The sequence below is a fragment of the Saccostrea echinata genome, unplaced genomic scaffold, assembly GCF_033153115.1.
Source record: "Saccostrea echinata isolate AGI-Se365-2 ecotype Australia unplaced genomic scaffold, CSIRO_AGI_Sech_v1 ptg000054l, whole genome shotgun sequence".
Classification (NCBI taxonomy): Eukaryota; Metazoa; Mollusca; class Bivalvia; order Ostreida; family Ostreidae; genus Saccostrea; species Saccostrea echinata.
Genome location: NW_026889803.1, coordinates 38,443,994 through 38,458,632, shown reverse-complemented (window position 1 = coordinate 38,458,632; position 14,639 = coordinate 38,443,994). Strand labels below are relative to the sequence as shown.

At 34.7% G+C, this 14,639-nt stretch overlaps 1 protein-coding gene across 1 annotated transcript; it reads left to right on the top strand.

Annotated features, from left to right (window-relative positions):
• The first annotated feature begins 9,734 nt into the window (after positions 1-9,734).
• LOC133205647 (putative nuclease HARBI1) lies at positions 9,735-14,186 on the top strand. The gene is made up of 4 exons (XM_061341492.1): positions 9,735-10,371; positions 10,940-11,052; positions 11,273-11,384; positions 13,100-14,186. Exons 1-4 carry the CDS (start codon positions 9,924-9,926, stop codon positions 13,489-13,491), a joined length of 1,065 nt encoding a protein of 354 aa, XP_061197476.1. The 5' UTR covers positions 9,735-9,923; the 3' UTR covers positions 13,492-14,186.
• The last annotated feature ends 453 nt before the right edge of the window (positions 14,187-14,639 follow it).

The following is a 14,639-nucleotide window of genomic DNA, read 5'->3' as shown; positions in this document are numbered from 1 at the left end:
ACAGCACCAACATCTTGAACATAATGTTTGGTAAATCTAGTATCTAAGCAGATAGGGGACACATTTACCCTGATAATTTGAGTTTATTTGAGAAGGAAGTTTCATTTTGACCAATAATATAATTTGGGGAAGATTTTATTTAAGTATGGGAAACTAGTCATAATACCTTGTTTTGATTCATCTAGTCCTCTGTTGTGATGTACATGTACATTGCTGAAGAAAAAAAATCTTAAATGTTTACGTCGTATTTTGTTTCATTAAATCTACAACTTCGCATATACAATTCTGACATTTTTTTAAATCCCTAAAAAAGGTACAGAATGATGTGTAGGTTATTCGTTGTAAGTAATTGTAAATGCATTACAAATGAAAAGATACGGAAAATAGACATAAAAACACCAATTAATTCACAAATAGCATTTCTACCTGGGAGGGGAGAGGAGAGTATACAATATGTTACACAGTGAACAATTGATTTAACAAAACAGACAAAAACAAAAGAATCAGGATCAAATACCAACAGAAGACTTATAATGCAAAACATACTATCTCCATGTGAAACAAACGGCTGAATTAATACATGTACTTGATGGCGTACAATGCTATAATTTGGCTGGGATTTTTTCAAAGAAAAGAATCAAGATCGAAGTTTATGCATCTAAGACACTGTTTTTTTTTGTTTTTTTTTATAAAAATGGAACTCGTAAATTTACCTACTTGTCATTGGTCATTTACAAAATATTTTGTTAAAAACATTCTGATTATACACACATATACTCCGAAGTTGGTATTCAGAAGATGCTTTGGTTTTTGACAATATCTATGTAGTTTTTGGAGATCAAGTCTTCCAACAATCTGTCGGAATTCTCATGGGTTTTAATTGCCCCCATTTATTAGCAGACATATATTTATATTTATATGAAGCAAAAGGTATTCAAAAACTTCTACATGAGAAGAAGAAAACACTTGCTGTGGCCTTCAATATTCATTTAGATATATAGACGACGTATTATCAATTTACAATAGTTATTTCCAATTCTATGTATATTCGACATACTGTATAGGGGGAAAATAACTGATTTTTTAAGTCACTTATCCACCCTACATCTACCGAACTTATTACAGACTGGATAATTTTTTTAATAAAGGAAACAAAATTTTGCTTTTAAACAATCATTCCTCCATTATTTCTAAAAGACCCATTTCCCTTTTATGAATTTACGAGAACCTTTGAGAACAAAACCCCTAAAAATCTTAAAAACGTCTACATCTCAGATCCTGAAGTTATCCAAACAGATTCAGATATTTATTTATCATACCTAAAATTTGCAAGAATATTGACCAAGCCGTGCACATTCATTTTTTCAAAGTGCGTTAATATGGTCGATATTAACGCTCTTTGAAAAGAAATATATTTTTTATGAAGTGCGTTAACTTGATCTCAAATTTAACGCACATTGAAATTTTTTTTCAAAGTGCGTAATTTTTCAAAGTGCGTTGTAACAGTCGTGGGTTTTGATTACCCGTGCGTAACTTACATAACCGGTGCAGGTACCAGTCACCTGAGCACGTGTTCTAGCTTTTATCGACATTTGGTAATACTGGTTTTAAAGTTTCATTTATTCAAGTAATTTTTTGACTTCCTGTAGATACAAGATGATATTATTTTGTCGACGTACTGTATTTATCATCGTGTTAAGGTGGTAGCATATGAAACCACTTTCTTATCCTTTACCTCGTAAAGGAAAATCTGTAGCGTTGTACACCACTCATCGTAATCGCATGCAGAGAAGTCGTTGACGCTTATCGTCAAAGCCGTTGAACGGCACTTGAATTAACAAATCTAACCAACTATATTTTAACTGAGTATACTTTATGCAGTGAATACATCCCGCTGACGGACACTAATACGTTTTAACACCCGCATTGTCGTTCTGACAAAGGGAGATAACTTTTATTTCATACAAATTCCGCGAATTCATCAAACCGCAATCGTGTCCAAGGAGAGAAAAACGTGAAAATTACAACCTGTGAAATTAATCCCCTATACAGTATCCCAGTGAACTTGAATAAAAGATATCACAGAGTCTGATACATCTCTTTCATATTTATATATTTTACTAGGCAAGAAGTTAATGGTAATATACATGTAACCTATGAACAAAACTTTATGATAAACGTGATGACTTAAACTTTTCTATCGTCAACTTTCCTAATTTATATAGCAACATACCCTTATGGAGTTTATGTCTCCCAGTTGATTAGATACGCAAGAGCATGCTATACGTACGAACAATTTCTAAAACAAGGCAAGCTATTGACAAACAAGTTGATGAAACAAGGATATCAACAGTCTCGTTTGACATCCAAATTTTAAAAGTTTCATGGTCGATACAATGACCTTTTCAGCAAATACAATCTATCATTAAGTTGAATGCTGACTGACTTTTTTCATTATAATTTTTAGGCTATTATTTACACACTGAATTGTTTACAGATTTTTCCGTTTTCCCGATGAAGACAACGAGCACACGACAGGGAATGCTTACTCCTCCAAGTCACCCGATCCCACCTCTGATGTTTTTAGAGGTCCGTGTTCGTTCTGCTCCCGATTTGTATTGCTTTATTGGACTTTTGAGCTTGACTACTGTTCGTTATCTCCATATTCCGTGCATCAAAATCAATACTTTTTTAAAAAAAAACGTTTGGTTTTCTATGACTGTGGCTTAAATTATTTGGCATGAAAATGGTAATTTCCCCCATGCACATGTCAAATCTTATAAGGGAGGATTGTTATAGTGTTACCTCTTAGGTTAGGTACAATAAAGGAGTGCTTCTTGTTAAACGTGGATTTTTAATTTTAAAACGAAGACTTTAGATGATTATTTAGGTGACCTAATTCTATCGGTTACTATCTGTCGTTCTGCATTTTTCCTTAACGTTTTAATTTTTCTGAAACCATCAGAATACAATTATCTACATTCCTGGTCATTCAGAAGTTAATCAGTTTTCATGATTTTATTGAACATCTAGCCCTCCAGCAAGATTAAAAAAAATCATGGCCCCTGGGTTCAGGGCTCAAGTTCAGTTTAGGACTAAGTTGATTACTGTATACACTAAAAATACACTATACTACTGCAATTTTTCTTTCCTCATGGACCTCTACATGGCATATTTTTAATTTTTATAATTGGCGGCTAGTTTTCTATTAAAATTGTACAATTTATGGTACCTTGGTGCAGGGTTCTGGTCAGGGGATATGTTGGTCAAGATATATCATTACAAATTTCATCTTCACCAATGACCTTGGGTAACTATTGAAAAACTGTTTGCATAATTATAATGAACAGCTAATCCTCTAACCAAAATTTGGTTCTTTTGTTCCAGGATCTAGGTTCAAGGCCCCGGTGGGTTAAATTGGTCACATATTGAAAATGAATTACACTCCTAAAAGTCTCACTTTACTCATAGTCCTTTAGCAAATACTTGATTATTACTTGATTAAAATGAGCAGTTACATTATAGTGCTTTATATCAAAATTGTGACATCATGTCTGCTGGGTTCATGGTTATCCTTAACCCCAAAATTAATCAAAGAAAATGGTAATTTAAGGGAATATGGTATCATTTTTTTTGAAAAGTTATCGTCCTTCATGAATATCAAAAAGAATGAAACAGTTGCGGTAGTCTAGTGGTAGGGCGCTCGCTTCGTGATCGGGAGGCCTGGATTTGATTCTCGTTCGACGCACCGCGACAAACATAATGAATAGGTCACATTTAAGCCGATGGTCGATTTTTCGTTTCGTCGGCTAAAAAAACATGATCAACCGACCTTAATATCATGCAACGCAGAGTAGTCACATTAATTCCTAGGAACACTGATGCTTTTAAAATTAAAAATATTTATTAGTCGTTTAACCGTCGCCCGATCATCGTTTGCTGGGCCTCAGTTTGTTTTTCAGGTCAAAATCGGGCAAGACAACGGGCGATGAACTGCCGACTGTCGCCCGAAGAATCCTATTTTTGCCTAAAAAGCGGTCAATCTTTTTTGGAAATGTGGCTGGGGTTTAAGACATAAACAAAGGTAGTTCCTTCGCCAAGCGCCCGGTACTTGTGGTGAAGATCACGGGTCATTCGAATGAGTCCTTAAAAATCGAGGTTGCGTGTCACGGTAGGCGTTGGTACGATAAAGAACCGTCACTGCTCAATGGTCCTGAGTGCCGAGTATAGGTGTAAATTTGAAGCCCTTCACTGGCATATATAGAGACGTCTCTATATGAGTGAAAAATTCTTGAATGGGACGTTAAACAAAATACAATCATCATTCAATCAAAAAGAATAAAAACGTTTTATCTTCGTATTAGAACTTGGTTGGTTGAAATGTATATATGGAGATGGATTTTTTTGTAACAACCTTTACAGTTAAAAGGGCTACCTATTAATAATCAAAATTGCCATACACAAACAATATTCTAAAATTTATCAATCTTAAGCGAATTTTTTATATAATTACCTAGCTGCATAACTGTAGCTCTCCGAAAAAAATTTTTTGACAGACCGGAGAGCTACAGTGCCACCCATAGAAAAAAACTGTATATTAATTGCGCACAAAAAAGTGCGCTGTTTTTCGATTTACATGTATTTCTCCGTATTTTTAAACTGCAATCTCAAAATATTACAGACCGTGTATTCCTAACACATTTTTGCACTATTCCCACATCTAAACGTTTCCTTATAACCGTTGTTTTAGCCCTCCTGGGCCTGAAATTAAGACCATCCAAAATTTCTCCTGTTAATACTGCCATTTTGGGTGGCTAGACAATTCGGCCAAACGCGCTTCGTAAAGATGTCAACTACAAGTAGTTGATAAAGGTCTAAGGATTTTTTTGAAATGGAGCTTTTGTGCAGCTGAGGTAAGAATTTGGAGAAATAAAACCAGAACCGAGCGCAACCGTTTGTGCGCAATAAATACACAGTTTTTTTCTATGGGTGGCACTGTAGCTCTCCGGTCTGTCAATTTTTTTTCGGAGAGCTACAGTTCTGCAGCTAATAATTACCTTTTCAGTCCATTTTATTCAAATGTTTAAATTGTGCATACAAAACCTGACATAAAGGTCAAAAGAGTCGGAAAATTTTATACTGGTATTTGAGAATCTTGTTCAATGTAGGAAAATCCCGGAATCCTAAAAGTGAAAATAATAATTTGAACAAAAGATAGAATATGTTAATCAATGGACTTTCATTCTCCATGTTTTTTAGTTGTTTCTGGGACTTTGCAATGGTTGTTAAATCACTCTTAACTAAATGAAGCTTAACTTGTATCTATATTCAAATGGCAGTGAAATAAGGTGTTTGAGACAAAAGATTTTTATCGCATTTGCTTAAACATGAGATACAGAAATGTTATACAGAAGTAGGTACGTTTTAGCTTTATTGTGCCCTAAAAATTTAATGCTTTCAAAAAGTTTTTAAACTGGCTTAGATATTAGCTGAGTATATGATACAATATATGACTGTGATAAATCAGGAAAGACTATAGCGTGAAGGAGTACCATTCTGGAAATATGACGTCATTAATTTGATGCATTTCTCTATTCTAAATAGAAAAAGCCTCAAAATTACCCATTTCAAGGGTTATTTTCCTTAAGAAAAAAGTGTCCACAGCCATCACCCACTTTATTTTCGGATATGTTGTATAAAATTCTTTAAAATAACATCTCCCAAAATCTTTGTGGACGATGCCTGTGGGCAACATTATCTGAAAGAAAATTTCATTGAAAATTGGTGTGTTCTGCAACTCTTTAAGAAAATAAGAAAATACTGGAAAATGCACAAGTTAATAACGTCACATTTAGTATTTAGAAGGTAATGAGAGTAAAATGATTTGTTTGATCTTTCTGCATGTAATTTCAATGATTCAAAAAGTATGAGTTTTAATTTTTTCATCACTTTCATTTTAAGAAAAACACAGGGCAAGATTTGTATTGAAACCGTACCTTGTTCTTTGAATGACATTATTTCTTATTTTTATCTGTAAACAGGAAAGACGTTAAGTTACGATAGACTTTTGATTTATTTTATTTTTTGTTAGCAATTAATTATGAAAACGTTATAATTACAAATTAGCAATTTGGAAATCTGCAAAGGAAAATGTACTGTCTATCATATTATACTCTGCAATTTGTCATCATTCCACATTTCTTCGTGTTTTTAAACATTTTACAAGCTTGAGTTTACAAGTGCATCGTCCAGAAAATTCATCTCCAAAGGAAACAATGTCATTTTCCCAAAAATTGAACTCGAAAACAAACAGGTGATTGAATTTGAACTGTTTATGCTACTCATCTTAAGATTTAAAATTAAACTCTACTAATTCAATAATAGTATTACCATAATAATCAAGAGTTTCGTTCCTTTCTCATTGCTGTCTATTGGTGTAACTTTGGAAAGATTATCCGAGCATATTTCCAAAATAACAGGAATAGAAATCGAATGTTTCAGATGACATCTATAAGGAAACTGCATATTGATTGTTATTAGACTCAAACATTGACTTAACCTAGTATTAGCTAATACGGTTTTTTTGCGAAGAAAAGTAGATTCCTTATTTTTCGCGAGTACTTATTATCGCAAAATGGCACTTTAACGTCAAATCGCGAGAACAATAATTCGCGAGTGGACGGTTGATCAAGAGATTTTACATTGATTTCAGTACCATAAAAATAAAAGCGAGTAATTTTATTTCGCGAGTGGTGCTTCTCGCGAAATTACGCGATAATTAATTCTTCGCGTATATTTAGGAATCTACAGTAATTTCTTCATTAAATAAAGCAAAATAGAAAACAGTAAATGTAAACTAGATGCTGTCATAAGACATTATTACCCGCACTTAGGTGTTTGCCACTAAATGTACCCACTTTCATATTTTGGTAACAAGGGAAGAAGCCATAATAATTCTATAATTTACAAAAAAGCGGTTTTCAACCCCCATTGACCCCCAAGATGAAAATTGAAATTCCAAAACCTAAATGCACATGTATAGGACACACCCAGATTTCTTCCAAAATTTGATTGGGCTACTGTAAAAAAAGTAAGAGGAGTTCAGTAAGTAAGTTTTTGTTAAAAAAATTCATTTTGGCCCCCATTTTGCCCCCAGTGAAAATAAAACTTTTGAAACTTTATTGCAAATCTACAGGACACTCCCAATCATATTCCAAAAGATGAATTGGTTACTGAAAAAGGTAAGATGAGTTCAGGGAACCAGGTTTTTGTAGAAAAACATCGTTTTCAGCCGTATATCCCAGTGTGCTAATAGAAATTCAAAAACCTTATTGCACATCTACAGGACACTCCCAATCACATTCCAAAATATGAATGGGCTACTGCGAAAATATGAGAGGAGTTCAGGAAACCAGGGTTTTCTAGAAAAAAAAACGACGCTCTATGACAATTCACAACTCCCAATCGCCCCTCCAGGGTGAAAATCGAAATTTCATATTCTGGTTGTACATGTATATCAGACCACCTATATTCTTAAAGATGGGTTGGCTTCTAAAAAATGTAAGAGGCGTTCACGGAACCAGTTTTGTGTATCAAAATGTCTCTTAAACTCCCACTTGCCCAAAGGGGAAAATGGAAATTATAAAACCTTATTGTTCATCCAAAAACACCACCAATTTCATTCCAAATTGTGATGGGGCTACTGCAAAAAATGTAAGAAGAGTTCAGTGAATAGGATCTTTGCAGAAAAAAGATATTTTTGACCCCTAGTCACCTTCAGGGTGAAAACCGAAATTCTGAAAGCTTATTACACATCTACAGGACACCACCAAACATATTCCAAAATGATTCCAAGATGAATTTGTTATTGCAAAAAATGTAGGAGTTCAGGAAACTAGGCTTTTGTAGAAAAAAACTTTTTTTTTGCCCCCCAGTCGCCCCCAGGATGAAAATCGAAAATTTGAAATCTTATTGCACATCTAGAGAACACCTCCAAACACATTCGAAAATATAAATGGTCTTCTGCAAAAAATACAAGAGAACTTTAGGGAGACAGGCTTTTTGACGAAAAAAGAAATCCGTTTATTTTTTTTTTTTTTTACCCCAAATCATCCCAGGCTTAAAACCTTCAAAACACCACCAATCATATTCCAAAAGAAGAGTTGGCTTCTGCAAAAATTAAAAGAAGAGTCCAGGGAACCAGGTTTTTGCAGTAAAAAGTCGTTTTCTTGACTCCCAGTCGTCCTCAGGGTAAAAATCGAAATTCAGAAAACTTTATTGCACATCTACAGGACACTCCCAATCATATTCCAAAAGATGAATTGGCTACTGCGAAAAATGAAGAGGAGTTCAGGGAAACAAGTTTTTGTAGTAAAACATTTTTACCCCCATTTGGTCTGCAGAGTTAAAATGAAAATTTCAAAATCTTTTTGCACATGCTCAAGGCATCACTGATTACTGTATAGGGGGAAGATAACTCGCGGTGTTAATATTCGCTGTATTCACGGTGTTGATAAATCCGTGAATTCAAGAAACAGTGAATAAGTTTGCAATAACCTCCATGTTATATTTGGAGATTTGAGAGTAAACTACGATAGGTATATATACGTGTAGTACATGTTCATATCAGTAATTACGAGTCGTACTTGTCATTCAATTATTTTAATTATCATGCTTGACTTTAATTCAAATCAGCAGATAATAACCTGTATTTATTAAAAAGCTGTTTTAAAAGCCAACACTACTTGTTTCATCAATAAAAACATGTGGGTCATGGGTTTTGATAATCCGTGCATAACTATGCTACCACGTGTATTTGTTACCTGCATTATCAGGCATATTAGTTTTTATCAACATTTTGGTTTTAAAAAATCATTCAAAAAACTATCGAACTTGCTGAAGATGTGGAAGGAAATTATTTTGTCGAACTATATTAACACATTTCTCACCGTCCAGTGATTTTTCGCCGCGATGTATTATCCCTTCGGAAACAAGATCTTGGGGTGTACATGCACTTATCATAATAGCATATAGGAAAGTCATTCGACGTTTCTAGTCAAGGACTTTTAATAACTGCACTTGTTTTAATTAATCGTCAATTAATTATTAAATCTAACTATTTTATATAAGCCTACCCTGTTGTTTGTGAAGTGAATATATAACGCTGATTAATGTCGTTCTAGCTATGCTATGGATTAAACTGATATAGACAAGGTAGGTAACAATTCCGCGAATTCAACAAACCGCGATCGTGACAGAGGAGAGAAAAACGTGAAAATTACAACCCGTGAAATTAATCCCCTATACAGTATATGCCAAATGACGAATTGGCTACTCTTAAAATGTAAGGAAGAAGAAAGTGTGACAGACGGACGGACTCGGATAACAACAATATACCCAAACTTTCTTTAGAAAGTGTGGGTATACTGCAGTAACTAGATGTGTCATGAAACATTAATACCTCAAGTAAGTTTTTATCCCTAAAAGTACGCTGCAGAACATCTCCAGGACCCTTCAAATCATCTTGCAAAAGATAAGATGACTACATGTACTGAGTAAAATGTATGAGGAGTTCTGCAAACTAAGATTTTGTAAATAGAAAACGTCATTTTTCGACCCCCAGGGTAAAAAGAACGTTTTGAAGCCTTTTATTGCAAATCTGCAGGACACTCCAATACTCTTGCAAAAGATGAAATGGCTACTACATACAATATAAGAGTTCTGGAAACCAGGCTCCGGGATCATGAAACTGCCTTAAGTCTTAAGTCAGACTTAACTCCAAAAATTTGCACTTAAAATTTAAGATTGTTCTTAAAGTGGATCACAAAAAAATGACTTAGAGTTAAGACTGGAATTTTGTCTTAAATTTTAAGACTGCTCATGGGCAGTCTTAAGTTTTAAGATTGATCTTAAGTTCTTTCAAAATGGCCGCTGTTGTTGGTTTCTTGAGACGTGTTCAAGGGGGAAATGTTGATACTGTCCGGCGAAGACGGCGTCTCCCTCGCCCCAGGCTTTTCAGGGATCGGTTGAATCCACTGGACCTCCGAACAGATGACGAGTTGTTCGAGAGATATCGTTTTCGCCGCCCTACGATAATGTTTATTTACGACACCATTCAGGACAGAATAACCCATCCTACCAAGAGATCGTTGGCCCTTCCAGCGATGATTCAGCTGCTGGTTTTCCTCCGGTTTGTGGCTACGGGGGCCTTCCATCAACTTGTGGGGGATGCCATCCACATCTCCAAAGCCACGGCAGGACGATGCATCCGCAGGGTGGCATCTGCAATAGCGAATGTTGCTGGCCGTTTTATTCGCTTTCCTTCTGGACAGGATGCCACCAACGTAAAGAGAATGTTTCATGCTATCGCAGGTAAGAATCCATGGCTTTTCACTTACACATGTTTTCGAGACCTTCGCATTGAAAACAAACAACAGCGCCCCCTTGAATCAGTAAACACGTTTCGTTCTATAAGCATTTCGGTTCTACCTTTTCGACCCATATCTCAAGTCACTGTTTTAAATGCATTTATGTATCTCTTACATCTAAGAAAAAAATAAGGATCCCTCGAACATTATCAATTGTAATCATTATATATATGTGTGTTTTAGTGAGTGTGTAGTGTTACTAAATTACATGTATATATACAATATGTGACAGAAAAGGGGGGTGGGTGGGGGGTAACTCCAAAATCAGTCATATTGTACTTTGAAATCTTTACTATTCTACTCTTCATAACTTTATTATCATGTTCAGTAAATAATTAATCCTATTTTGATATGTTCATAACTATAACTTCTGTATGATTTTAAAAATAAAAAGGGAATCAGATATCATCAAAAGGTATATATATTTACTCACACAAACAAATTGAAAACTTATGATATTTGCTGCTATTGGCCTGATGAAAATATTAATCTATGAAATCTATTTATTGTAGGGTTCCCTGGTGTCTTGGGATGTGTTGATGGTACTTTTATCCGCATCCAAACTCCTACTGAAAATGAGCCTGATTATGTGAATAGAAAAGGATATCATTCTTTAAATGTCATGGTAATTGTTTTTTGATTAAAAATGATTTTAAATTAAAAAAAAAAACATTAAAAGAGCTAAATAAGCTTTCAATGATTTAAATTTAGAAATAAAGTAGGCAATAAATCCGCTTATATGTGAATCCATCACAATCATTGACTTTAAAGATAAATAACATGCATGTATTATGAAAATTAAATTTACAAACAATAAATTAATGTTTAATTTGATCATATATCAGATGACCTGTGATGCTAATTTTATGGTGACCAACTGTGTTGCCAAGTGGCCAGGATCTTGTCATGATTCAAGGGTTTTCCGAGAAAGTGTTCTCTGTCAGCAGTTTGAGAATGGTAAATAATATCACATGCAGTTAATTTTAACTGAATTTTGATGGAATATTATTACTTAACTGTGATATTCCTATACCTCCCTGAAGATATATATGTAATAAGTATAAGAAAAATATGGCAAATAAAACAAAACTAAATAAGGAACAGGAAAACAAGAGGCCCAGGGGCCACATCGCTCACCTGAGCACTATGGCTAGGAAAAAGCAGAAATCAGTTCAGTCTTGAAAGGTTGAAAAGTTTGAATAAAAAAGTGGTTCGGGGGGAGGGGGGGGGTGTCATAAATTGAACAAATTTGAATCTACATTATCTGAGGATGCTTCCATTTAAATATGACCAATCATGGCTTTGCTGTTCTTGAGAAGAAGATTTTTAAAGATTTAACCTATATATTCCTATGTAAAACTTTGATCGCCCATTGTGGCCCCACCCGACCCCCGGGGGTCATGATTTGAAGAAACTTGAATCTACACTATCTGAGGATGCTACCATATAAATATGACCAATCATGGTTTTGCTGTTCTTGAGAAGAAGATTTTTAAAGATTATTCCTATATATTCCTATGTAAAACTTTGATTGCCCATTGTGGCCCCACCCGACCCCCGGGGGTCATGATTTGAACAAACTTGAATCTACACTATCTGAGGATGCTACCATATAAATATGACCAATCATGGTTTTGCTGTTCTTGAGAAGAAGATTTTTAAAGATTATTCATATATATTCCTATGTAAAACTTTGATCGCCCATTGTGGCCCCACCCGACCCCCGGGGGTCATGATTTGAACAAACTTGAATCTACATTATCTGAGGATGCTACCATATAAATATGACCAATCATGGCTTTGCTGTTCTTGAGAAGAAGATTTTTAAGGATTTTTCCTATATATTCCTATGTAAAACTTTGATCGCCCATTGTGGCCCCACCCGATCCCCGGGGGTCATGATTTGAACAAACTTGAATCTACACTACCTGAAGATGCCTTCATGTAAATATGACCAATCATGGCTTTGCTGTTCTTGAGAAGAAGATTTTTAAAGATTTTTCCTATATATTCCTATGTAAAACTTTGATCGCCCATTGTGGCCCCACCCAACCCCCGGGGGTCATGATTTGAACAAACTTGAATCTACACTACCTGAGGATGCTTCCACATAAGTTTCATATTTTCAAGCGCAGTGGTTCTTGAGAAGAAGATTTTTTAATGATGCCATTAATTTTTCACGAATTCTTAATTATCTCCCCTTGGAAGAAGGCGCGGCCCTTCATTTGAACAAACTTGAATCCCCTTTACCCAAGGATACTTTGTGGCAAGTTTGGTTGAAATTGGCCCAGTAGTTCTGGAGAAGAAGATGAAAATGTGAAAAGTTTACAACAACGACGACGCCAACGCCAACGACAGACAACGGACAAATTTTGATCAGAAAAGCTCACTTGAGCCTTTGGCTCAGGTGAGCTAAAAACTGTAATGTTTATCAGTAATTATATGTACTAACATAAAGTAGATTTAAGGTATTTTTTTTTCAAATGATAAAGTCATATGGCCCATAAAGGCCAGACAATAAACGCAATTTGAGTTTTAGTATATGTACATGTAGTTAAAATATTTTCAACATCTGCTGAATCATACTGAAATCTTCGTCATTTTGCTTTCCAGACCTTTTAGTAATTCTGAATTTATTTTTTTTTTAATATATTAATTTCATGATTTTTCAGGTCAGCATAATGGTATACTTTTGGGGGACTCCGGGTACCCTTGTCGGACATATCTAATGACGCCTTACAACAATACCAATGATGTCAGGTACAGAGAGCGATACAACAGTGCACTGTGTAGAACACGAGTCCTTATCGAGCAGACATACGGCATACTAAAGAGAAGATTCCCTTGCCTTTCCATTGGCCTTAGAACAAGCCCAGAAAGAGCCTGTCAGTATGTGATAACCTGTGTTGTCCTGCATAACATAGGGATCCTGAGGCAAGATATTGTGTCCCTTGACCCACGTGACCTAATCATAGCCGGCCCAGATGTGGATGAGATCAATCACGGTAACAACAATGGTTTTGGATACAGAGAACTCATTGCCAGACAATGTTTTGATTACTAATTAATATCTCAGGCCATTCTCTTCTTAATTCATGAGAAACTAGGAAAGAATAATAATTTATAACTTGTTCAGTTCTTACATAATATACAGTCATAATCACAAAGCAGAAGTCATTTATAAATTTATACTGCTTGCAGTTTATTTAATGTTTTCTCCCAATATCAGTTAAATCACACAGTGCACTGTTGTATCACTCTCTGTACCTAGTACATCATTGGTATTGTTGTAAGGTTACAAACATACCATTACATTTCAGTATGTATCTGTCAGTGTGATAAATCATTATTATTAATAGTAATATTCTGTGTTCGTTTTAGCAATTATTACAACTACCAGTATATGAAATATATTTACCTTAATAGTTCTACCAGTATATTATATTCCGTTATTTACATGTAGTTATAATAAGGAAATTTCCCTTTATTTGTGGTTCCTATTATATAAGATTTATGAAGACTGGAGCCCCCTTTAAGCAGCTTAAGGCTGAGGTTAAAGTAAGTCAAACTCAAAGGTCAAGGTCATGAATTCAAAAGTGCTGATACCCAAAGAAAGGTCTTGTAAAAATAATTCATGTGTGAATCATGAAAGCCCTAGCTAGCTATCACCAGCCTTCAGAAGTTATAGCCGAGGTGGGTTATTTTTATTAAAGATAGGTCACACTTAAAGGTCAAGGTCATGAGGTCATAAATGAAAGAAAGGTCTTGTTATAATGAATATTCATCTTAAATATGAAAACCATACCACCTCCATTCATAAGTTATGAAGTTAAAATTTTTGGCGACACAGCCAGTCAGACATATTCTATATACTCCTAAATATTTTATTATAGGGCATAAAAATTATTCCCTCTCTATATCTCATCTCATATTTCTTGAAAGCAGCAAGTGTCAATATGGATTGTCTTGCAGTGTAGTATTTTTCTTTTTCTTTTTTTTTGTGACACTCTGTGAGTCATTCTATGAGACACAAGATACTTATAATGAAAATAAAACAAATTTATTGCAATGAAAGCAATGATAATAATATGATTGCTTAACTTTCCTTCAACATTAACAATGCAGTAAAATATCAACTACCAACAAATGACACATGAGGGAAAAAATGTGTAACTTAATAATGTAAAAAAAATTTGATTTTCATGAAGTTAA

Coding starts and splice junctions, on each gene's coding strand:
- LOC133205647 (XM_061341492.1), top strand. CDS start 9,924: ATGGCCGCTGTTGTTGGTTTCTTGAGACGTGTTCAAGGGGGAAATGTT. Junction 11,053..11,272: donor ATCATTCTTTAAATGTCATG/GTAATTGTTTTT, acceptor ATCATATATCAG/ATGACCTGTGATGCTAATTT. Junction 11,385..13,099: donor CTGTCAGCAGTTTGAGAATG/GTAAATAATATC, acceptor ATGATTTTTCAG/GTCAGCATAATGGTATACTT.